Consider the following 24,148-nt stretch of genomic DNA (forward strand, 5'->3'; position numbering starts at 1 on the left):
AGACTCGCTTGAGCCCAGGAGTTGGAGGTTGCCGTGAGCTGTGATGCCACAGCTCTCTACCCAGGGGGACAGCTTGAGGCTCTGTCTCAAAATAAATAAATAAATAAATAAAATAAAAATAGGAAAAATTAAAAAAAAAAGAATGATATGTGGCTGGAAGAAAGCTGGGGATGGTCGTAAAATCAAAAGGCAATGAAAATGAAAAAGGATTCCTTGGGGTTTAGGGGAGGAATGGCACGGCAAGGGGACCCTGAGGGTGCCAGGGCTGAGTCAGTGGGGCAGAACCTGAGGCCCGGCTTCCCTCCGCCCAGGCTGTTCCCCTTGCAATTTGTCCAGCTCTTCGTCCACGATGAAAGCCGCTGCCAGCTCAAGGTCAAGTTCCGCACAGGCCGAGCCTTCTACTTGCAGCTGCGGGCCCAGCCGGAGACCCGTGACCGCGAATTTGGCCAGTGGGTGCGGCTGCTCTACCGCCTGCGCTTCCACTCGGTCCAGGGACCCGTGCCCTTCACGCAGGAGTACTCGATGCCAGAGGACCAGGACTACGAGGATGAGGATGAGGAAAATGAAGCACAGCTGGAGTGCGAAGAGGTGCAGAGGGGGGTAAGAGGGCAGAGAAGAGGCAAGTGAGTGGGCTGGGGGAGGAGACTCCTGGCCAACCCCCTCTCCCCACTTCCATCTGAAGGAGGCGGGGCTGGGGGCAGACCACTGGGTCTGAGGGAGGAGGGGCTAGGGGCCTAGACCCCAGGGTCTGAAAGATAAGAGGGTCAGGGGACTGGCTATCTGGGTCTTAGAGTGGCAGAGACCTGCCCAGACTTCGAGTCTGCAAGGCATGTGAAGACTAGGTAGGAGACAGCAGTGTGTGCAGGGCCTTGGTGCCCTGAGCTTAGGTGACTGTAGTGTCCTAATTGGGAACACACCAACCCACACTGTCCCCCAGCCTCTTCCCTGACATGCTAAAGAGGGATCTGAAGGGGTAGTGTCAGCCAGGCCAGGGGTCCAGTTCCCTATACTCAAGAGCTGAGGGGAGGGCAGGGGCACTGCAACCTGTGGGGCTCTGCCTTCCCTGTAAGTACAAGGCCCCCCTAAAGAGGGCTTCCTCTGAAGCCCATTCTCCCTTACCCCCAGCTTCAAGCCTTGGAAGCCAGACTTGACCCACAGACCTCTGAACTCTGGGGACTCTGATTCTTCCAACATCCTTTGAGGTCAACAAAGGACTAGAGATCAAAGTACTCTGCCTCAGGCCAGACAGATGAGTTATTAAAGTTAATAAAGATCAGGTCATGAGCAGCTCCGCCAGCGCCACCGATTCAACATGGCTGCCTGACAGAAGTAGCTTTTCCAGTATGGCACTTCCACCTGGTCTTTAGTTTCACCATGTCTTGCTCCTTGGGCCACCATTGCGACCTGGTGTCCACCATGTGGACGTGGCTGCCTCAGTGGAGCAGCCTTCTCAATCTGGCCTGTGGTTGTTGCCATTGCAACCACCCTGCATCCTCCCCAGCTCCCAGTAGCCAGCCTGGGAACTGCCTCCCCCTGGGCTCACTGGCCACTTTTGTAGTTGCCATGGCAATGTAGTTGCCCCACTAAAGTAGTTGTTCTGAGATGGCTGTTCACTTTGGTCTGTTTGAATGTGATTAACGCCCCATAGGAGGAGGAAGGCAGACTACAGACTCAAGAAGGACAGACACGTGAGAATCCCAGACAAGCCTGTTTTGTGCTTAGTGACAACTCCAGAAAGGGATGCATAGTCCCAGAGGTCTGGAATGGCAGTTAGGACTCAGCAGCTGGCTGTCTTGATGGCAGGAGACCATTTCACTACAACACTGTAGGGACAAAGGGGAAAGAGTGGGTGGAACAGACCCCAGGCACACCTGTTCCTAAAGTCCTGTGCCTTTCCCATACTCCTCTACCTGCTGTTACCACCAAGGGAACAAAGTAACACTTTACCACTGTGTACCTGTGCCTGGCCACTCAACCCAGTGTCAGGGTACTCCTGGTTACTGTCACTGAGGTGTTCTGATCAGCTATTGGCTATAGCAGTGATTGGAACCCTGAAGTTGGAGTATTTCTAAGCTGATTCAATAGTTGATAAAGGGACAGCAGAATATTAAAAGTTGGGTCAGTCTGGAAGGGCAATGATCTACAATGACAGATACTCAGGCTTAGAAAGTGTCCTCTCAGAGCCCTTATTAAGGGTCCCCAGCCACTTCTGTCTGCTGGGCTGTCCTCAAGGACAGGGAAAGTCTGTATAGTTCAAAATTACCATGGGGGACTCTGGAAGTCCACACTGATGTCAACCTGCTCTAAGGGACTTTGTTAGTGGGCTCCTCGCGAAGCCTTGACTGACTGATGTCCAATCAGAGCCCAAGGCAAAGGAAGTGGGTTCCAGGGAACAGCATGAGCAAACCCCCAACAGGAGAAAGCCTGGCCAGTTTGGCCAACAGCTTGGTGTGGTTGGCACACAGCGTGGAGGGAAGTAGGAGAACATGAGGCAGGTGGGGGCTGGAGGCCAGAAGTAGGATGGTAAACACCAAGCCAAGAGGCTCCAAGGGTACTGGGGAGCCCTGGGAAGGCTGAGAGCAGGGAAAGGGCAGATCAGCTGTGGACACAGAGACCCCTCTATGTCATGTGGGGATGGACAGGACAGAAGGACTATAGGCAGGGAGACTGGGAAAGGGATCCAGATGGAGCTTCCACTGGGGCCAGAGCTGTGGAGCAAAGAGGAGGGAGTGGGAGGGGGGAGGCAGAGACAAGAGGGAGGGAGCTTGAGGACAGCTGAGGAGGTTGTTCTTTTTTTTTTTTTTTTTTTTTTTGCAGTTTTTGGCTGAGGCTGGGTTTGAACCCACCACCTCTCGCATATGGGGCCAGTGCCCTACTCCTTTGAGCCACAGGTGCCACCCAAGGAGGTTGTTCTTGACATTATCCCTATTTGTTTCATCTGAGTCACCTCCTCTATCTACTTGGGCCCAGGCACACTAGCAGCCTTGGGGACATTTGCTAAGGTCTTCCCTCACTCACATCCCTCTTCTTTGTCCTTCAACTACTTTGAAGAAACTCTTCTGCAGGGACTCCCCCCTGTGCTGTCTTTGTTTCAGCACATATCACTTATCTTTCCTATTTGCATCCAAACCAGCTTCCCCATCATGCTAGAGTCTGGGCCTGACTCCTCTCTAGACCTCAGCAGCACTCAGCACACAGCAGTTAGTTAGATTTGCAAAAGGCCTAAATAAAGGCCAGCCAGTTTGGGAGCTGCCTGTTCTCACCTCGGACATCCAGCTTGCACTCGGCCAGTGCCTCACCCAGCTCATTGACAGCCCGGCAGGTGTAAGTCCCGGCATCGAAGGGTGAGGGGCGGCGGATGTTCAGCGTCAGGACTCCCTGGTAGTTGGTCATCACGAACTTGGGATCTTCACGGATTTCCATCTTGTTCTTCATCCAGTAAACCTTTGGCTGTTGATGGGAGCAGGAGAAGAGGCCAACTTAGAGTCCCTTGGGGCAATGGCAAAATGGAGCTCAGGAGAAAGATTTGGGTTCTAAGGTGTGCCACCTCCTTGCTGGATATTCTTGGAAAGTCACTTCTACTCTCTGACCCTCAGTCTCCTCCTCTGTGATACCAGGTTGATAACCCCTACCTCCCATTTCTCTCAGAACCAAGAGTTCACTCCTCATAGCAGCCCACAGGGCCCTACATGGTTTGGTCCTATTACTCCTCTGCACACTCCCTCCAGCCACCCAACCACACTGGCACCCTCACTGTTACTTAAAACAGACCAGGTAGGTTCCCACTTCAGGCTTTGACACTGGCTATTCCCTCTTCCAATTACTTCCCTTCTCTCCCTTTTTTTTTTAACCTGATTAGCACCTGCCTATCCTTCAGGCCTCAGCTCACAAGTCCTGGGCCGCTAGACTGGAATAGCAACACCTATTCACGCTCCCATAACTGCCTGCTTTCCTCTGGCATTCTTGCCTCTATTTTTAGTTTTATGTTATTTGTGTGACTTTAGGTTAATGTTGGTCTCCCCCAATATACAGGAAACTTCTTGTTTGATTCACCTAGTGGATAGAAAGTCTAAAAATGTTTGGCTCCGCACCCATAGCACAGTGGTTATGGTGCTAGCCATGTACACCGAGCCCTGGTGTAGCTAGTCCTGGTCAGCTAAACAACAATGACAACTGCAACAAAAAATAGCCAAGCGTTGTGACAGGTGCCTATAGTCCCAGCTACCGGGAGGCCGAGGCAAGAGAATTGCTTAAGCCCAGAAGTTTGAAGTTGCTGTGAACTGTGACACCACAGTACTCTACCAATGGTGACATTGTAAAACTGTCTCAAGAAAAAAATAGTTTGTTGAAAGAATGAACAAATGAGTGAATGAGCAATTAAATAAACAAATGGAGTGAATGAATGAACTGAGTCAATGAATGGATTGGCAGGTGAGTAAATGAGTGGAATGAATGAGTGGAGTTAGTGAATAAAGGAGAAGAGATGAATCCACTATGGGCCTAATGGTGCTGGAACTAAGTTCCTGGGGTCTAGACCAGAAGTCAGCAGGCTGTCCCTACAAAGGGCCAGTTAGGCCCTACATTCTCTGTTGTAACTGTTCAACTGTGCCACTAAAATGTAAACAAATGCGTGTGGCTCATGTTCCAATAAAACTTTATTGAGAGAACTAAGTGGCAAGTGGATTTGGCCTGTGGGCCATAATTTTGCCAATCCCTTTCCTAGATGAGCCACTCGAGGGCAAGGCTGCAAGCACCCATACTCCCAAACAGCAGTCTAGGAACCAAGAGCCATGGGGGTTAGACTACCCGATCCCCAAAGGTTTCCTTTTCCAAGGGATTGGAGTTTGTCCTTAGACAGGGCAAGAGAGACTGGTCCTCTCCTCAGACTGCTGGGATGAGCTGTTGCCTTGCAGTTGTGAGGCAAAGGAAAAGATAAGAAGACAGGGGACAATTGTCTGAGACTTGGGCTCTAGACAGAGGAGAGAAATAGGAAGTGGGTTAAAAGTAAGCAAATCCTGGGGTGGCGCCTGTGGCTCAGGGGGTAGGGCACCACAGCCCCATATACTGAGGGTGGCAGGTTCAAACCCAGCCCCAGCCAAACTGCAACAAAAAAATAGCTGGGTATTAAGGCAGGTGCCTGTAGTCCAGCTACTCAGGAGGCTAAGGCAAGAGAATTGCCTAAGCCCAGGAATTAGAGGTTGCTATGAGCTGTGTGACGCCACAGCACTCTACCAAGGGCAATAAAGTAAGACTCTGTCTCAAAAAAAAAAAAAAGTGAGCAAATCCCACAAAACAGGAGAACCCAGGGGAAAGAGCTGGTGTAGTGGTAGGCAGGGGTTTCATCATGTGAAAGATACGATACCAGGGTCCCCACACACATACTGACATACACACAGATCTGCACCCCACCCGGCACCTTTGGATAGCCTCTGACAGCGCAGTTGAGAGCTGCTGAGTACCCCGCCACCACCACCCGGTCTATGAGAGGCGTCAAGAACTTGGGAGGCATCCGGAAGTCATGCTCCTGGTACTCAAATGGTTTGAAGGTGATACCTGGTGAGGGGGGAATATACCTGTAAGGTGGCTGATCTGGATTGTCCCCTGACCCCAACCAGGGAACAAACTGCAACCACCTCTCCCCCATGGCCAGGGGGTCAGGACAGAGAAGTCTAGTTGGGACCCCAGCCAAGGGGTGGGGGGTGAAACTGGGACCTGTGGATGGGGAGGGCAGCACCTTTCTTGAGGATTCGGGCTGTGTTCTTGGAGACACCAGGTGAGTCGCTGAGCCCACAGATGTTCTCCGTGAAAACACGGAAGTAGTATTCATTGCCTATGATGAGTTCAGACACAGTACAGGAAGTCTGCCGGTTGCGTTCATAGACGTTAAACCACTCCTGGTGTGAGGACAGGGAGGGACCAGGTGAGCCAGTGACACAAGGGACACAGACAAAAGAAGAACCAGGCGTTAGAGAAGCAAATCCAAGTATTAAGAAAACACAGCACTGTTTACAGCCACTAACACATAGAACTCAAGAGTCCTTCAGTGGCTGGGTGAATAGAATAATCCCCTCCTGACAATGAAATATTATTCAGCCACCAAAAAGGAATGAGGGCTCAGCATCTATAGCTCAGCAGCTGGGGCGCTGGCCACATACACCAAAGCTGGCAGGTTCAAACCCAGCCCAGGCCTGCCAAACGACGACACTACAACCAAAAAATAGCCAGGTGTTGTGGCGGGTGCCTGTAGTCCCAGCTACTTGGGAGGCTGAGGCAAGAGAATCACTGAAGCCCAAAGGTCTGAGGTTACTGTGAGCTGTGACACCACAGCACTCTACCAAGAGCGATGTAATGAGACTCTGTCTCAAAAAAAAAAAAAAAAAAAAAAAAAAAAGAGGGAACGACCCATCCCAAAACACGGGTGAACTTTTTTTTTCTTTGGAACAGTATCATTCTGTTGCCCGGGCTAGAGTGCCGTGGCACCATAGCTCACAGAAGCCGCGAACTCCTGGGCTTGAACAATCCTCCTGCCTCAGCCAAGTAGCTGTGACTACAGGTGCCTGCCACAACGCCCTGCTAGTTTTTCTATTTTTAGTAGAGACAGGATCTCACTCTTGCTCAGGCTGATCTCAAACTCAAGGGATCCTCTAGCCACTCTCTCCCAGAGTGCTGGGAATACAAGCCTGAGCCACCTTGCCCAGCCAGCATAGGGGAACTTCAATGACATTTTGCCAAGTGAAAGATGCCAGGCAAAAGGTGAGTAACTCTCTCTGTGAAATGTCCAGAGCAACAACATCTGGAGATGGAAAGCAAGTTGGTGGTTGCCAGGGGCTGAGTCTAGGGGAGGATGGGGGTGACTGCCAGTGGGGGTGGGGTTTCCTTTTGGGCTGAGGAAATGTTCTGGAAGTAGGTAGAGGTGACAGTTGCACAGCACTGACAGTGTACATGCTGCTGAATTTTTCACCTCAGAATGGTTAACGGTTAATTTTGTTGTGTGATGTGTACCTCAATAAAAAAGGCAAAACCCCATCCTTCACAGATCTCAGCCAAAAGGCCCCAGTCCACTCTCTGGGCCTAAGTACCCCTAGCTGTGAGGTGGCGACACCACATGCACTCTGCTGTGGCCAGCTTTCCCCATGCCCCTCTGCGGGCTCCTGTCTTCTTTTACTCACCATTGTCTTCTTGTCGGCTTTCTGGACCAAATACCCTGTGATCTCACTGTTCCCATTGTCTCTCGGGGGCTGCCACTCCACCACTGCATTCGTGCCCCACACCTCCTTCACCATCACATTCATTGGCGGCCCTGCCTTTTCTGGAAGAGGGCAGTGTTGTAGGCCAGCCCAAGGACCCCTGGATACCTCTTCCCTCATGTCTCCCCACCTCTTGCCTCCACCGCAGCCTCTCTCCCTCAAGGGCTTCCCATCTCATCTCCCCTTGCTTCATAACCCTTTTCCTTCCCCACCTCCTTCCCGGCCCTCATCTCATCTCCTTTCCCCTCCTGGCCCGGATGCACACCCACGACCCGGATGCGGATGGTAGCTGTGTCCTGCATGTTCTCAATCTGCACTTTCAGCTCATACTCCCCAGAGTCCGAGCGGGCCGCCTGGCGGACGAAGAACACTGTGTCGAAATCACTGGTCCGCAAGTTCACGCGGGAAGTGTCCAGGGGGGCCCCACCCTTTGTCCACACAACCTGGGGCCGTGGCTTTCCCTGAGGAAAGAGAGCAAGGGTGAGCAAGAGCAGAGGAGTCTTGCCATGGAGAGGTCCTACCACAGGACCTTGACCCCTGACCCCAGCTCCCCGTACCTGGAAGGGGATGACAAGATTGAGAGCCTCTCCCACTTTACGGATGTAGGTCTGCCGGAGGTGGCGAGGGAGACGGATCTTAGGTGGCTCTAAAGGCACAAACACAGGGAGAGGGCTCAGCACTGGGCTAGAGGGCCATTTGAGGACAAGAGACCCATGACAATGGAGTGGTCTCAGGTCCTACTGATGACAAGGAAAGGGCAGGTTGGATGACTTCAACATACCCTTTGGGAGAGCAGGATCAGGGTGGAGTCACTCACCTGCAATCTCCCGGATGGTAACTGGCTGGGCCAGGGTGGCTGGCTCACTGCGACCTGCGATGTTAACCCCAACAACCCGGAAGAGGATTCTTGCTCCTGTCGGGAGGTTCTTGATGGTAAAGCCACACCGCTCCACAGGCTCAGTGTTGGCTGGGACCCATTCCTCAGCTAGAGAGAAGAGTCATGCTGGTGGATCCCATGGCCTTCCCTTGGCCTCCTACACCCCTTACTTCCCTGTCCCCCAGTGACTTGGGCCCCACCACTATGAACACTGAGTAAATCCTTGGCAGCAACAGCAGAGCAGCCAGTGTTCATGAAGCATTTTTCACAGCTGTAAGAGTGGCATGTGTGTTAGCTTATTAATTTCTTGCCTCAACCTTATGTTATTCCCGTTTTAGGGGTTAGGAAATTGCAAAGGTTACACAGCTCAGACATGGTGGACTAGTAAGTTAAGCCCAGGCCTGTCTGACTCTAGAACACAGAGGAACGGGGATGGTGGCTCTGTATGAGGGTACAGTGGGAGGCAAGCTCCCAGGCATTTCCGGGAGGGTGCATTGATTGTGGTAGTCTGAGCTCATCGGCTTGCCTGCCCTGCATATGTGCCTTTCTGTCTTGGTTCATGGCTGTGGGTTGATGAACCAATGTAGGTCAGCCCAACAATCACAGAGTGACCTCTATCCAGCTTGGTTCTGAAACGTCAGGGTGGCACGGCAGGGGAGGATCAGCCAGGGAGGGCATGGGGTGAGGAGTACTGGAAGGAGGAAGAGGGAGGAAGCTGATGAGGGCTCAACCACCCATCGACTCCATGCATGGTCGAATGCAGCCATCACTGTACCCTGTCAAGATGGGAACCGCCTTCGCCATCTTTAGATGAAGACACTGAGGCTCTGAGACTTGCCCAAGGCCACACAATTAGAAAGCGTAGGGTGGTATTGGAACCACATCTGTCTGAATTTAAGGCCCAGGATATGGTGTCGAGATGATCCCATTCCTCCCAGGGAGATGACTGTGCTGGACACATCTCCACAGCCGCGTTGCTGGGCCGGGCACACAGTGAATGTGTGTTTGGTGGAGGACGGAAGGTTGGGTAGGTGGAAATACAGGGATGAATGGACAGGTGGAGAGACAATTGATAGACAGATATTTGGATGGTCACATGGATGGAAGAGGGAAGGAAGCAGAGATGGTTATAAAGAGGATGAATGGATGGATGGATAGTGGCATAGTCCAAAGGCTTCCAGAGGGATAGAAGGAGGGACGATGGATGACTAGGCAAGTGAATGGCAGGCAGGGAGGGAGGGGAAGGAATGAGGGAGAAATAAAGGGAAGAGGAAGGAAACATGGATGGATGGATAGATGTTAAGAGGGATGGATAAAAGATTGGTTGGATGGATAAACAGAAGGCATACAGGCAGCAGATAATGATGGAAGGACAGGTGGATGGATGAAAAGTCATAGCGGGAGGAAGGATGGATGCAGGGCAAGGTGAGAGGGAGAGAGGACAAGCTGGTCATTGGGGGTCTGGCTGGACCCATCCCATCCCAGGGGCTTGTGCCTGGACAGACAGACAGAAGGGCAGCCCACTGCACCAGATCTCCCTCCCTGGATGGCCCTGGACAGTGCCCTGGACAGGTTACCCAGTAGGGCTCTGTCTGCTGCCCACCCCCCTAGGCTGGCCAGGATCACTCACAGCCTTCCAGGCAGTACTCCACCAGGTAGCCGTCAATGCCGCCTGCCCCGATCCTATTTGGAGGCCTCCACTTGAGGGTGGTGGTGGTGTCTGTCACATCCTCCACTATCAGGTGCAAGGGTTCACTTGTAGGTGCTAGAGGGTCCAAGCAAAGAAGATTGGAGAAAAACTGAGGGGTCAGGGGTCAGCAGGAAGGAGCAGGGGTAAGAGGTAGAGCCACTGGTCAGGAAAAGGATCAGTATGGTGGGCCAAGGTCATTGAGCCAGGAATTGTCACCATGGTTATTGCAGCAACCCAATAGCAAAGGACAGTGAGGTCCCCCAATCAGGGTAGGTGTTAGCCTGGCAGGGCAGAGGTCAGTGGTGGATATACTGGGTCAGGAGACTGGGAAGATGGGTGGGACTAGGGCCAGTGTGTCAGGGTGTAAAAAGGGAGAGATCAGAAGTCAGTGATCTGTGAGGTCAAAAGCCAGTGTGTAGATTCAGAGGTCAATGGTGGGCAGAGTATGGGTTAGAGGTGATAGGGCTGGATGGGTTAGAGTGAGGGCTCTGGAAAGTGTTACCAATAGGCATAAAAGGCTTGGTGTTCATGCTGGGCTGGGATACTCCGATGGCATTGACAGCAAAGACCCGCATCTCATAGAGGACACCCTCAATCATCTTGGTGGACTCATAGGTCAACTCCGTAAAGACTTCAAAGTTCAGCTTCATCCAGCGATGAGAGCCCTTCTTTTTGCGCTCCAGAAGATACCCTGGAGGCCCCAGGACAGAGAGGAGTAGAGGTCATGGGAAGGTATAGGGGCAAGGTCAGTTGGGACAGCAAAGATCACACCTGCAGGACCATGTGGCCCTGAACGGGCTAGGGCAATTAACTTTGGGTTGATCTCAGGGGCCATGGAGCATTCAGAGGCTACCAGTCCCGGGGTCAGGAATGAAGAGGGGTCACAGGTCATGGATCAGGGGCCTAGGGGTCACAGACAACCCCAGGCTATTGGCCAAAGTGAGAATCCCCAGACCATTGAGGAGTAGAGAAAGATGGGGCAAAGTCAAAGGGATGGTGAGGTGTCGATGGAAAACCAGGTGCCAGAGGGAGGCTGCTGAGGTGCTAATGGCCCTGGGAAACCAGGGAGAAGTCAGAGGGCAGTGAGGGTTCGAGTTTGTCAAGACAGAGGGCCATAGGCACTCACCAGTGACTGGATACCCCCCGTCGTACTTGGGCGGCTCCCAGACAAGGATGGCCCAATCCTCTCCAACTGAGGTGACACGCACAGCCTCTGGGGGGTCTGGGACGTCTGTGGGCACAGGAGATGACATCAGCTGGGCCCTAGTGGCCTTGTCCCCTTCCTCCACTGCCTTAGCCCTCTCTACTCACCTACAACCCGCAGGAAAATGGAGGCCACGTCCTCGCCAACAGGGTTGGTGACTTTGATGGTGTAGTGGCCTTCGTCTGCCCTCTGCGCACTCTCAATCACAAAGCTGCTGCACTCCACCCGCTTCTCAATGTGGGTCCTGCCCTCGGTGGCCGAGAACACCTGGACACAACCACCACATGACTTGGCTCCATATCATGTTCCCCAATCTGGGCCTGCCATTCCCCTGGCCAAAATTCTGCAGCTGGTCCCCATTACCACATGACCAGACACAGCCCAAGAGGCCCTTTGGGGTCAACACCGAGCCTAATTATTCCTCTCCACTGCCCTCCTCACCCTACAAATATCAGCCTTTATTAACACACCATACTGCCTTTTCCCTGGGATTTTGCAAGGCTGTTCCCTGTGCATGCAATGCTAAGCTCTCACTCATCCTTTAGGACCCACCCAGAAGCTACCTCTTTCTGGAAGCAATCTGGGATTGGATATCCCCAGCAGGAAGTCATAGCTCCATCCCTCACATTCTCAGAGCTTCTAAACCTCTCTTTATATCAGTCCTGAGCACCCTAGACTGTGACTCTTGGGCAGGTGTCTGTCTCTGCCCAAGGCTTCTGGCAGGCAGGAGCTGCATCTGACTTCTGAGTGTATCCTGGAAGGCCACACACAGAGCCTGGCATGGAGGGAACCTCAGGAGATGCCTGGTAAGTGAAGGCATGAATGGAGATTGAATGGAATTTGTTGGGGTTTTTTGAGACAGAGTCTTACTTTATCACCCTCAGTAGAGAGCTGTGGCATCACAGCTCACAGCAACCTCTAGCTCTTGGGCTTAGGTGATTCTCTTGCCTCAGCCTCCGGAGTAGCTGGCACTTACCACAACGCCTGGCTATTTTTTTGTTGCAGTTTGGCTAGGGCCGGGTTCGAACCTATCACCCTAGGTATATGGGGCTGACGCCCAACTCACTGAGCCACAGGCACCACCCCTGGAGTTTGTTCATTTTACAGAAGAGAAAACTGAAGCATAGAGGAGATGAAAAATTAAGCTTTCCCAGGGCCTGGAACATACAGGGTTGAAATACCTGTTGTATCAATGGATAGGTGAATATATGAATATATAGATAAATTGGCAGGTGTATTTCTGGACAGAGAGATAACCAGATTACTTGCTGGATAAATGGACATATGGATCAATTTGTGGATGAGTAGATGACTGAGCAAATTAATTAATTCATTGATGAATGAAAAGGTAGATGGATGGATGGGTGAGTTGCCAGATGGCTAGAAGGCTGGATTGGTCAATTGACTGGTTAATTAACTGATAGATCAAAAGATGGAGCACCCACCACATGCTAGACCCTGTGACAGGCAAATATAACCTCATCTTCAAAGCAACCCTCTAAAGATGGAATCCCCTGGCTGAGCACCCATAGCACAGTGGTTATGGAGCTGGCTACATGCACCGAGGCTGGAGGGTTCCAACCCAGCCCGGGGCCAGCTAAACAACAATGACAACTGAAATAAAAAAAAAATAGCTGGACATTGTGGTGGGAGCCTGTAGTCCCAGCTACTTGGGAGGCTAAGGCAAGAGATTCGCTTAAGCACAGCAGTTTGAGGTTGCTGTGAGCTGTGATGTCATAGCACTCTACCAAGGGCGACAGAGAGACTCTGTCTCCAAAAAAAAAGAAGGAATCACCATCATTTTGTAGAGGATGAAATTGAGGTTCAGAGAGGGACAACAGCTTGCCTAAAGTCACCCAGCAGTACTGAGAAGAGGAACTCAGGCCACAGGGAAGCCCCAGCCTACCTCATCTCCTTTCAGCCAGGTGGCAACCGGAGGGGGCTCCCCTGTAATGGCCACATCCATCCTCAGCTTGTTTCCAGCCACAACCACAACTGAATTCTCTGAGGTCTTTCCTGAGCAATCCAGGTGGATCTTTGGTGGCTCTGTGGCACAGAATGGTTACTCAGGACCAGAGGAGTGTGGGCAGCTGGGCCTTCCCAACCCCCACTAGAGGATCCCCAAGGAGTTAATTCCAACAGCAACAGAGACTCTGAGGTCCCAGCCCCCAACCCCTCCTCCCTCAGACCCAGGGGTCTGGGCCCCCAGCCAGTCCCTTCTCCCTCAATCCTAGGGGTCTAGGCCCCTAGCTCCTAGAGCACCCCTTGGTGCCCACCTTGCTTGGGTACATACTCCACTTTGATTTCTGGAAGACAAAGAATACTGGACAGTTAGGTAGGTCCAAGCCCAACAGGCTCCTCATCCCACCATCACAGCCCAGAGACAGAGGCAAAGTCTGGCAGTGCTACCAGGAGCTGGGGTGCTGGGGGCAAGGCTCAGGCCCCTGAACCACTTGTCCCCTTATGGACACATTTCCACGGAGCCAATGCTCTCCATTTTCTACCTCCACCCATGATGTTTGCTGTCACCCTCATTGCACAATTGGGAAAACTGAAGGGAGGCATCTGGGGCCTTGGGCTGGGGGTGGGGGGGTGCTATAGCACACAGGAGAGAGGAAGGGGCGTCTTCACCCAAGAAGTTGAGCTTGGCAGACAGTGATAGGGCATAGCCATCGGGCACAAATGTGTAGTCTCCCTCATCCTCAGGGCGGACGTCATCGATCACCAGCTTGTGGATCCTGAAACGTTGGGTAGCAGGGTAGGGGTTGGGCTAAGTCACCCTGGGGCCCACCCCAGAGCCAGACTGTCTCCACCTGCTTTTCTTGTGCCATCTAGAGAAACACCCTCCTCAGTGCAATCTACATGCCCACCATTTCTGTTTGGGGCTTTGGAATGCTATGGCCTATGTTCCCATCCCACTTAGCAGCTGTGTGACCTTGGCCAAGTTACTTAAGCTGTCCAGGCCTCCATTTCTTCACCTATAAAATAGGGGTAATGATAGTAATCTACTCAAAGTTGTCATAAAGCATCTAGAAATTAGCATTTAGAAATTATCCGACACATATTAAGTGCCCTGTGAGTGTTAGGATGCATCGCCACCCTTATTGCCACACCAGTGGCATGTTCCTTCCATAGAACACAGGTAATGCTTACATCCTGCCAAGAGCTACTGCCTGGAAATCCATGAGGGCAGGATGCTCTGCATTGTCAAAGTAGTTCCTCGAGTTCTGCAGATAACCAGGTGTTTATCTCAGGTGTTCACATGCTACCTATGGAATTCCAGCCTCTTGTTTTCCTGGCTGGACACCCCACCACCACCCATGTAGACTATTTACAGATATGGCCAGAGTCGTTCCCCTCCCTGTGTCTGTGCCCTTGCAGTGCCCCACCCTCCACCACCAAATGGTAGAGTCTATTTCCCACCTCTGGAATGTGGGCCAGCCTGTGACATTCTTGGTCCAATAGAATATGGTGGAAGTGACACTGGGACTGTTCCCAGCCTAGGTCACAGAGACCTTGTTCACTTCCATGCTCTCTTGGGACCTCTATTTCTGCTACATGAACTTGCCAGGCTGAACCTACTGAAGGATGAGATGCCATATAGACCAGAGTGTTGGCAGCAGCCCAGCTGTCCCAGCTAAAGTCCTGTCAGAGCCCAGGGCAAGGTCAGCAGGGCCAACATTAAGCTGACCACAGAGGCACGGAGTGAGGCTATCTTAGCTCACTCAGTCCCACACCAACTTGCAGCCTTATTTGCTTATTCATTCATTCATTTATTTATTTTTTGGAGACAGAGACTCACTCTGTTACCCTGGGTAGAGTGCTATGGCATCATAGCTCACAGCAACCTCAAGCTCTTAGGCTTGAGCAATCCTCTTGCCTCAGCCTCCCCAGTAGCTAGGACTACAGGCACTTGCCACAACACCCAGCTAGTTTTTCTGTTTTTAGTAGAGACAGGGTCTTGTTCTTGTTCACACTGGTCTTGAACCCCTGGGCTCAAATGATCCACACTGCCTTGGCCTTCCAGAGTAGGAGGAATACAGGTGAGAGCCACCACACCCAGCCTCAAGCCTTGTTTTTTTTAACTACTACATCTAGTGGTGCTTTGTTATACAGTCATAGCTGACTAATACACACATACACCCTCCACAGCCCTCTCCTCACCTCCCCACATGGGATATGGTGATCCTCTTGCTGGGCCGCACCTCGATCCCGTTCTTGTACCACTTGCCTGTCACCTTCTCGTCAGACACCTCGCACTTGAACACAGCTTGTTCCGAGGCCTTCACTGTCAGGTCTGCGATGTCCTGCAGAACCTCCAGCTGTTTCTCTGGGTGGGAAAGGAAAGAGGCAGAGCTGTCACCACTCTAGTCAGTCCAGGAATGCTGGGGAGCACCCACCAGGTCCAGGCACTGGGAACACAGCCACAAACAACCCAAAAACATCCCACTGGCTTTGGAGAGCTCACACTCCAGCAGGGAGGCAGTGAAAAAGGGAAGTCAACATGACAGAGCAAGGCAGCCTGCAGGGAGGGAGAACCCACGGGAGGGCACAGGGAGCCTCCCAAGTCAGGGGAGCAGTGTGTACAAAGGTCCTGGGGCACAGCAGGTGGGTCAGATATAGTAGGGTGTGTGGGAAAAAGAGGACTGTGTACTGAAATAAAATCTTAAGCCCTTGGCCAGGTGTGGTGGCTCACGCCTGTAACCCTAACACTCTGGGAGGCCAAGGTAGGTGGATTGCCTGAGCTAGCCTGAACAAGAGTGAAATCCCTTCTATACTAAAAAAAATAGAATAACCGGCCAGGCATGGTGGCGGGTGCCTGTAGTCCCAGCTACTTGAGAGGCTGAAGCAAGAGAATTGCTTGAGCCCAAGAGTTTGAGGTTACTGTGAGCTATGATGCCATAGCACTCTACCCAGGGTGACAAAGTAAGACTCTGTCTCAAACAATAAATAAAAATTTTAAGCCCCCCCCATTACTGAATGAACTCTCTTTAGGCCAAGGGGATCCAAAACAGAAAAAAAACTTTAAATCCCAGATCCCAGTTGCCAAGCTAAGAGGAGAAGGGCAGTCAGGCATGCCTAGTTATGCCCTGTCCCTTTTGAAATTATCTTTTGTTTTTGTTTTCATTTTTGAGACAGAGTCTCATTCTGTCACCCTGGGTAGAGTGCCGTGACATCATCTTAGCTCACAGAAACCTCAAACACCTGGGCTCAGCAATCCTCCTGCCTCAGCCTCCCCAGTAGATGGAACTGCAGGTGTGTGTGTGCCACCACGCCCAAGTAGTTTTTCCATTTTTAGTAGAAACAGGTCTCACTCTTGCTCAGGCTGGTCTCAAACTTGAGAGCTCAAGTAATCCACCTGTTCAGCCTCCCAGAATGCTGAGATTATAGGCCACCAAGCCTGGCCTGAAGTTATTCTTTGTAATAATAACATACAAAATCATTAATATCATCATGGCCCAAGGCCATGGAAGACAAAGGTTAAACCACAGCTGCAAGTCATCAATTTACTTCAGAGATGACTTGAGCCTGGTATTTGTCTGGTGGCTTATCTCTGATTAACAGACTTCCTTGTGTTAAAACTTTCCAAGATTTGGGCTCAGTGCCCTGTAGCCCAAACAGCTAGGACGCCAGCCACATACACTGGAGCTGGTGTGTTCGAACCCAGCCCAGGCCTACCAAACAACAATGACAGCTACAGCCAAAAAAAAATATATATATATATCTGGGTGTTGTGGTGGGCACCTGTAGTCCCAGCTACTTGGGAGGCTGAGGAAAGAGAATCACTTAAGCCCAAGAGTCTGAGGTTACTGTGCGCTGTGATGCCACAAAACTCTAGCGAGGGCAACATCATAACACTTCGTCTCAAAAAAAAAAAAAAAAAATTCCCAGATTTGGCTAGGCAAGTGGCTCACTCCTGTAATCCCATCACTCTGGGAGGCTGAGGCGGGCAGATCACCTGAGCTATGAGTTCAAGACTAGCCTGAGCTAGAGCAAGACCCAGTCTCTAAAAATAGCCAGGCGTTGTGGCAGGCGCCTGTAGTCCCAGCTACTGGGGAGGCTGAGGCAAGAGAATTGCTCGAGCCCAGGAGTCTAAAGTTGCTATGAGTAGCTCACAGCAACCTCAAATTCTTGGGCTTGAGCAATCCTCTTACCTCAGCCTCCCTAGTAGCTGGGAGTACAGGCACTTGCCACAACACCCAGCTAGTTTTTCTGTTTTTAGTGGAGACGGGGTCTCTATCAGAGGGCGACAAAAGTGGCACTCTCTTTAGTAGAGACAGTGGTCTCTATGAGAGGGTGACAAAAGTGAGACTCTGACTCAAAAAAACAAAAAGGCACCAGCGCCTAAGGCGCCAGCCACATACACCTAAGGTGGCCCGGCCCGCCAAACAACAATGATGGCTGCAGCCAAAAAATAGCCACGCCTTGTGACGGGCGCCTGTGGTCCCAGCTACCTGGGAGGCTAAGGCAGGAGACTCGCAAGAGCCCAGGAGTTGGAGGTTGCTGTGAGCTGTGATGCCACAGCACTCTACCCAGAGGGACAGCTTGAGGCTCTGTCTCAAAAAAAAAAGTTCCATGGCTCAGTGCTTGTGGCTTAAGCAGCTAAGGCACCAGCCACATATACCTGAGCTGGCAGGTTTGAATCCAGCCTGGGCCCACCAGACAACAGTGACAGCTGCAACCAAAAAATAGCCAGGTGTTGTGGTCCCAGCTACTTGGGAGGTGGAGGCAGGAGAATTGCTTGAGCCCAGGAGTTGGAGGTTGCTGTGAGCGTGATGCCATGGCACTCTACCCAGTGGAACAGCTTGAGGCCCTGTCTCAAAAAAAAAAAAAAGTTCCAAGTCTTCAGACAAAGCTTCTCTCTCTCTCTGTTTTTTTAACCAATTCCAAATCAAATAATCTTTAAACTACCTATAACCTATAAGCCTCCTTGTAATTCCTACCTTTTCTGGACAGACCAACGTATGCCTTCTGTGTACTGATTTGTAACTTTATGTGTAATTCCTAAAATGTATCAAACCAAACTATAACCCAACCACAGTGGGACCACTTGCTCAAGGCTTCTTGGGCGTGGCTTTCTGGGCCACAGTCACATAACTGGGCTCTTTAAATTTAAATAATACTTTGTTGTCCCAGGCTAGAGTGCTGTGGCATCATAGCTCACAGCAACCTCAAAGTCCTCGCTTCTTGTCTCAGTCTCCCCAATAGCTGTGACTATAGGCACCTATCACCACACCTGGCTGGTCTTTCTTTCTTTCTTTCTTTCTTTCTTTCTTTTTTGAGACAGAGCCTCAAGCTGTCACCCTGGGTAGAGTGGTGTGGCATCACAGCTCACAGCAACCTCCAACTTCTGGGCTTAAGCAATTCTCTTGCCTCAGCCTCCCAAATAGCTGAGACTACAGGTACCCACCACAATGCCCGGCTCTTTTTTGGTTGTAGTTGTCATTGTTGTTTGGCACACCCAAGCTGGATTCAAACACGCCCCCTCTGGTGTATGTAGCTGGTGCCCTAGCCACTTGAGCTATAGGTGCCAAGTCAGACTCGGTTTTTCTATTTTTAGTAAAGATGAGTTCTTGCTCAGGCTTATCTTGAACTCCTGAGTTCAAGCAATCCACCCCCCTTGGCCTCCCAGAGTGCTAGAATTACAGGCATGCGCCACCATACCTGGTCTAAACCTCTTAAATCATTTTACAGAGTATAAGTTCTTTTCCATTGACAGGAATCAGGGACAACTCTAAGATTTGGGGCCCCAGTAATATTAAGTTGCAAAGAGAGGTGTGCACAGTGTGGCCCCTACCCCGCCCAGCCCCATACCTTCCACAATGAGCTCAGCCTCACATTGGCCACCATTGGTCATGACTTGATAATGCCCCCCATCCTCCTGGGTCACATCTGAAAAGATGAGAATGTGGCGCTTCCCATCCTTCTTGAAGCGGTATCGGGCCTTGAAGGAATCCTCCCGGGTCAACTCCACCCCATCTTTCATCCTGGGGGGAGGAGACACAGAGGAGGACAAGAACAAGAGCAGTCAGCATGGTGGTCTGCATGGCTCTGGGTTTGAGTCTCAGAGCATGAGTCAGGAGCCCAGAGGTACCAGAGGTCATTGAGGGAGGGAAAGAGAGGGTGGCAGAGGCATCTTGAGTGGTGGGTGGGTCACAGGTGGGATCAGCAGAGAGAAGGGGCAGGATGAGGTCAAGGCCATGGGGAGATGCCTCAAGGTACTGGCTGGAAGTCAGGAACACAAAGAGAGGTCACGGGAAGAGGCCAGAGCCCAGAGGAAGCCCTAGAGTCTTGGAGAAATGTCAAATATTATGGCCTCTGTGAATGTGTCCCCTGTCCAGGGCACTCCCTACTCCCACGTCACTGAGCCGTCTCAGCAGCAGCCCAGTTGTCACCTCCTCTAGGGAGCATTCCCTGAACTCCCAAATCCCTTTCTCCTAATGAAAAGCTGCTGTAGCATCTGCTGCTGCTCCTTTCAAACACTTCAAAGTAGAACTTCCATATGTGTTTGTGCAAAGACTCGACCCAGGCCTGTCCCCGTCTCCTACACACATATACCTCCAAATTTCCAGATTATAAATACCACGAAGGTGAGTACCATGTTGGTATTGTTTTCCTCCCATATCTCTGATATGCAGAAGAGCCACCAAATCATAAGTAAGAGTTTGCTGGATGGATGAGTGAATGGATGGGGAGATGGGTTGGTGGATGCATGGATGGGTGGGTGGACCAAAGGATGGATGACTGGTTGGATGTATGAATAAATATTTAATGAATCTGCAGGTATCAGGAAAAGGACCCCAAAAAGCCCATAGGATGGGTTGAGGTTCTAGATAGAAGTCACAGTGAGGGTGGGGATTTACAGAGAAAGGTTGAGGTCTCCCAGTCACTGCTGAATGAAGATCAGAGGGTCCCACAAAGATCAGAGCTGAGGCAAAGACACTGTGAGCACAGGGAGATCGGGAATCAAGGGTCACTCACCACATGAGCTGGGCCCCATCTTCCGATACCTCCACCACCATTTCCACCCGGTCACCCACAAACACCTGCTGGTCCTCCAGGGGCGTGACAATCAGGACTGGAGGTTCTATGTGACAGAGGGACAACAAGAGAGCAGTAGCTTCAGGACCCCATCCAGAGTTCCATTCCATTCCCCCACTCAGGCCCAAGTTCTAGCCTCACCTTTGACAAAGACCTCAGTGAAACACTTCTCATCCTTGACAGCCACCTCGTAGGCAGCATCGTCTGCCAGTGTGCACTTGTTGATGGTGAGAATTCGCTTCTTCCCGACGTTCTCAAACACGTACCTGGCACAAAAGTCTCATCTCAACCCAGAAGGTGGGACATTCGCCTGGCCCTGTAGTAGATCTGCTCACCCGTTTTTCAGGGCAAGACTCTCCCTGTCAGATTAAACTGCATTGGAGGGGACGGAGTCTAGTTTCTGTTATTTAAATAACTGGCGGAAATGCCAGCTGACCACCCACATCCATCCTCTCCTCCTCTGCACAGTGGCACGGGCCACCCACCTAGAAAACTACATTTCCCAGCCTTCTTTGCAGCTAGGCCTGAGTTTGTCCCAGTGGAAAGTGGCTGGAAGTGATCTGTAGCTTCTAGCTCATCTCCCACCTTCAGATGAATTGCTTCCTCTGGAATTCTCCCTTTCCCCCTCCCACCAGCCAGACACAGTTATGCCCATGCCCCAGTTTTGGTGATACAGATGGGGACACCATCAAAAGAGATGATAAAGCCAACAATGTGGAGTGACCTAGGTCCCCAAATGATCTGTTAGAGAACTGGCCCACCTCAGTCAGCTGCAAATCCATGGGTGTCTAACTTAAGTGTATTTCAGGAACTCTTTGTTAGAAGGAATCAACCCATACCTTAACTAACATGACTTTTTTTCTAACCAAAAATGCTCATCATAGACTGGGCACAGTGGTTCACACCTATAATCCTGACACTCTGGGAGGCTGAGGCAGGATGATTTTTTGAGATCAGGAGTCTGAGACCAGCTTGAGCAAGAGCAACATTTTGTCTCTACTAAAAACAGAAAAATGAGCCAGGCCACCGTGGTGGGCGCCTGTAGTCCCAGCTATTTGGGAGGCTGTGGCAGGATGATGGTTTGAGCCCGGGAGTTTGAGCCACTGAGCTCTACCCAGGTTGACAGGTGACAGAGTGAGACCTTGCAATAAATAAATAAATAAATAAATAAAATGCTAATTATAGGGAATTTAGAAAGCATAGCCAAGACAAAAAATTAAAAAAAATTCATCCCATAACTATCCCACAAAAAAATAACTGCTATAAATATTTTGGCCCCTGACTTTCCAAACTTTTTCTTATATATAAATCAAATGTAGTTTAACATTCTGTGAAGCAGAGCAGGTAATATACTTCTGCACATAATAATCTTTTTTTTTTTTTTTTTTTGAGACAGAGTCTTACTTTATCACCCTTGGTAGAGTGTCATGGCATCATAGCTCACAGCAACCTCAAACTTGTGGGCTCAAGTGATTCTCTTGCCTCAGCCTCCTGAGTAGCAGGGACTACAGGCGTCTGCTACAACGCCTGGCTATTTTTAGAGATAGGATCTTGCTCTTGCTCACACTGGTCTCAAACCCATGAGCTCAGGCAATCCACCTGCCTCGGCCTCCCAGAGTGCTAGGATTACAGGTCTGAGCCACCACACCCAGCCTGCACATAATCTTGAACAGCTTTCCATGTTACTGCATGTTCTAGAATTTCTGTTTTAGTGACTGTATATTACCTTAGTATGGAACTGTATATTTTTGCTATGATAGCAAATGCTTCAATGAACGTCGTCCTAGTTCAAAATACACAGCTTGGTAGTAAAATGCAATGGAAATCAAGCAAGTGGAAGCAGGGAGAAGGGACAGATAAAGTCACACCTAACAGGCACAGTGCCTCCTTTCTGGGGGTAGTCACAATTATAACCCTTACTATACCGAAGTAATGCATGTAACCAAAACATTTGTACCCCTGGAACATTCTGAAATAAATATATGTATCCATGATAATTCCTTCACAATAAAAACCTAGAATTGTACAACCGCAAAGCTTTTTTATTTATTTTTTGTTTTATTTATTTATTCATTTATGTTTTGGTTTTGAGACAGAGTCTCACTTTCTTGCCCCCAGTAGAGTGCCATAGCATCATAGTTCACAGCAACCTCAGATTCCTGGGCTCAAGTGATCTTTTTGCCTCAGCCTCTCAAGTAGCTGGGACTACAGGCACCTGCCACAACATCCATCTGTTTTTTTTAGAGACAGGGGTCTTGCTCTTGCTCAGGCTGGTCTCTAACTCATGAGCTCAAAGGATCCTCCCACCTCAACCTCCCAGAGTCCTGGGATTATAGGCCTGAGCCACCACACCCAGCTAAGGCTTTTTAATATATTTCCCTTTGGAGATTTACCAATTCATGTTCCTACCAGCAGCGTTTGTATATCCATTTCCCTACATCTTCTCCAGCACTGGGCTTTACTGTTTTGGAAAGTCTTTGCCCATTTGGAGAGCAGAAAGACTGTTGTTTTCATTCGCATTATTATTATTATTATTCTCTGCAAGGTTGAAGGTGTACTTCACAGCTTATTGGCCATTTGGGTTATTTCTCAGCTGAATTCATATTCTTCCTTGCTCTTTTCTATTTTTTCCAGTGAAGTATTTACACTTTATTTATTTATTTATTTTTAGACAGGGTCTCTCTCAGTTGCTCTGGCTAGAATGCAGTAGCACAATCACATCTTACTGCAGCCTTGAACTCCTGGGCTTAAGCAATCCTCCCACCTGAACCTTCCTCAACCTCCTGAGTCACTGGGATTGTAGGCATGAGGGACTACACCCAGCAGTGGAGGAATACCCTCTTGGTTAAGAGTTACCAGCCTTGGGCGGCGCCTGTGGCTTAGTGAGTAGGGCACCGGCCCCACATACCAGAAGTGACAGATTCAAATCTGGCCAAGGCCAAAAGTTGCAAAAAAAGAAAGAGTTATCAGCCTTGCTCCTGGGTATGCTCTCTGGACTAGGATCCCCCCACGTCATGACTGCCTCACACGTACTTGCTGCTTGGTTTGATCTCCTGGCCGTTCTTAAACCACTTGAGGGGAAGGTCTGGGTCACTGATCTCTACAATCAACTTGACCTTGTTGCCTCTGTCCACTTGGTAGGCTGGATCCAACTTCTTTGTGAAGGCTGGGGATGAAAGGGTGCAGAGGGGACCATGGTAAGTTTCCCTTCCTAGACCATGGGCCTTCCAAGGTCAATGTCAGGGGGCCTCCTATGAACTCAGAGGTCCCCAAGAACCAAGACTCAATTGCTCCTCATGTTAGGACCTCCCAAAGATAGGCCCAAGGCCCAAGCATCAGATGCCAGGGATGTGGAGTCCCCATGGGCAGGCCCATCTCCCCTTGCCCAGTGCTGACCTGCACTCTTCTTGACCTCAACCTTGGCCTTCTTGAGCCGCTTCAACATGCCCCGGAGGTCAGTGATGCCGTACTGGAAGGCAATTCTCTCATACTCGCTCTTCTTTGCCCCTTTCAGCAGCTCCCAAATCTCCGGGGGAATGCCCAGGTCATCGTCATCTTTCTTTTTCTTCTTCTCCTCCTCAACCACCTCCCTAATGGTGGGGAGACAGGTCAAACACCAGGGAGTGAGGAGGGGAGGACCTTCCTCAGCCTCTGTGCTCATCACCACGACTTACCCACACCACGTTTTCTCTCTGGGTCTTGTTCTTTCCTACCTGGCCCACCGCCCAGCCTCCTCCCCTGTCTCCTGGCCTCCCTGTCTTTCCCCACATCAGATGCCATCTCTTCCCCCTTCCAGACTTTTCTATGGCTCTTTGCTCCTCAGCCTGGAGATCACTGCCCCACCTGTTCCCATAATGACCCCACAACCCTCCATACCGAGCTACTTGCCTCTTACTAGACACTCCAGGCTCTTTCCTGCCTCCCAGCCTGAGCACAAACTCCCTGCCTTCATGACCTCTCCCCACCTCCTCTTCCTGATGGACTCCTCTTCATTCTACAAGACCAAGGCCAAAGTTCCCTTCTCCATGAGCCCCTGCCTACCCTCCAGGGCAGTGTGTTGCTCTCAATTTGACTCACTCCCAGGGTCC

General features: G+C 50.7%; 2 protein-coding genes across 4 annotated transcripts in view; one reads left to right on the plus strand and one right to left on the minus strand.

The window, feature by feature from the left end:
- The window catches only part of FAM71E1 (family with sequence similarity 71 member E1), a 6,823-nt gene extending 5,222 nt beyond the window's left edge, over positions 1–1,601 (plus strand). For 2 of the 3 annotated variants that reach the window (XM_023507925.1, XM_023507927.1), the window contains exons 4-5: positions 312–600; positions 1,126–1,601. In XM_023507925.1, coding sequence (XP_023363693.1) covers positions 312–600; positions 1,126–1,182 — 346 coding nt within the window. In that variant the 3' untranslated portion in view covers positions 1,183–1,601. The remainder of the gene's footprint in view (positions 1–311; positions 601–1,125) is intronic. The other variant, XM_023507926.1, reaches the window with a different exon arrangement.
- A 92-nt stretch (positions 1,602–1,693) lies between these two features.
- The window catches only part of MYBPC2 (myosin binding protein C, fast type), a 28,634-nt gene continuing 6,179 nt past the window's right edge, over positions 1,694–24,148 (minus strand). The window contains exons 9-29 of the mRNA XM_023507924.1: positions 23,457–23,650; positions 23,094–23,226; positions 20,202–20,326; positions 20,001–20,106; positions 18,834–19,006; positions 15,183–15,348; positions 13,650–13,756; positions 13,295–13,324; positions 12,925–13,064; positions 11,126–11,285; positions 10,941–11,045; positions 10,317–10,505; positions 9,755–9,889; positions 8,065–8,232; positions 7,805–7,893; positions 7,513–7,708; positions 7,170–7,309; positions 5,735–5,894; positions 5,417–5,553; positions 3,264–3,450; positions 1,694–1,823 (exon numbers count right to left, since the gene is read on the minus strand). Coding sequence (XP_023363692.1) covers positions 1,816–1,823; positions 3,264–3,450; positions 5,417–5,553; positions 5,735–5,894; positions 7,170–7,309; positions 7,513–7,708; positions 7,805–7,893; positions 8,065–8,232; positions 9,755–9,889; positions 10,317–10,505; positions 10,941–11,045; positions 11,126–11,285; positions 12,925–13,064; positions 13,295–13,324; positions 13,650–13,756; positions 15,183–15,348; positions 18,834–19,006; positions 20,001–20,106; positions 20,202–20,326; positions 23,094–23,226; positions 23,457–23,650 — 2,848 coding nt within the window. The 3' untranslated portion in view covers positions 1,694–1,815. The remainder of the gene's footprint in view (positions 1,824–3,263; positions 3,451–5,416; positions 5,554–5,734; positions 5,895–7,169; positions 7,310–7,512; positions 7,709–7,804; positions 7,894–8,064; positions 8,233–9,754; positions 9,890–10,316; positions 10,506–10,940; positions 11,046–11,125; positions 11,286–12,924; positions 13,065–13,294; positions 13,325–13,649; positions 13,757–15,182; positions 15,349–18,833; positions 19,007–20,000; positions 20,107–20,201; positions 20,327–23,093; positions 23,227–23,456; positions 23,651–24,148) is intronic.

Source organism: Otolemur garnettii, unplaced genomic scaffold (genome assembly GCF_000181295.1).
Source record: "Otolemur garnettii isolate 467f Iridium unplaced genomic scaffold, OtoGar3 scaffold00211, whole genome shotgun sequence".
Lineage (NCBI taxonomy): Eukaryota > Metazoa > Chordata > Mammalia > Primates > Galagidae > Otolemur > Otolemur garnettii.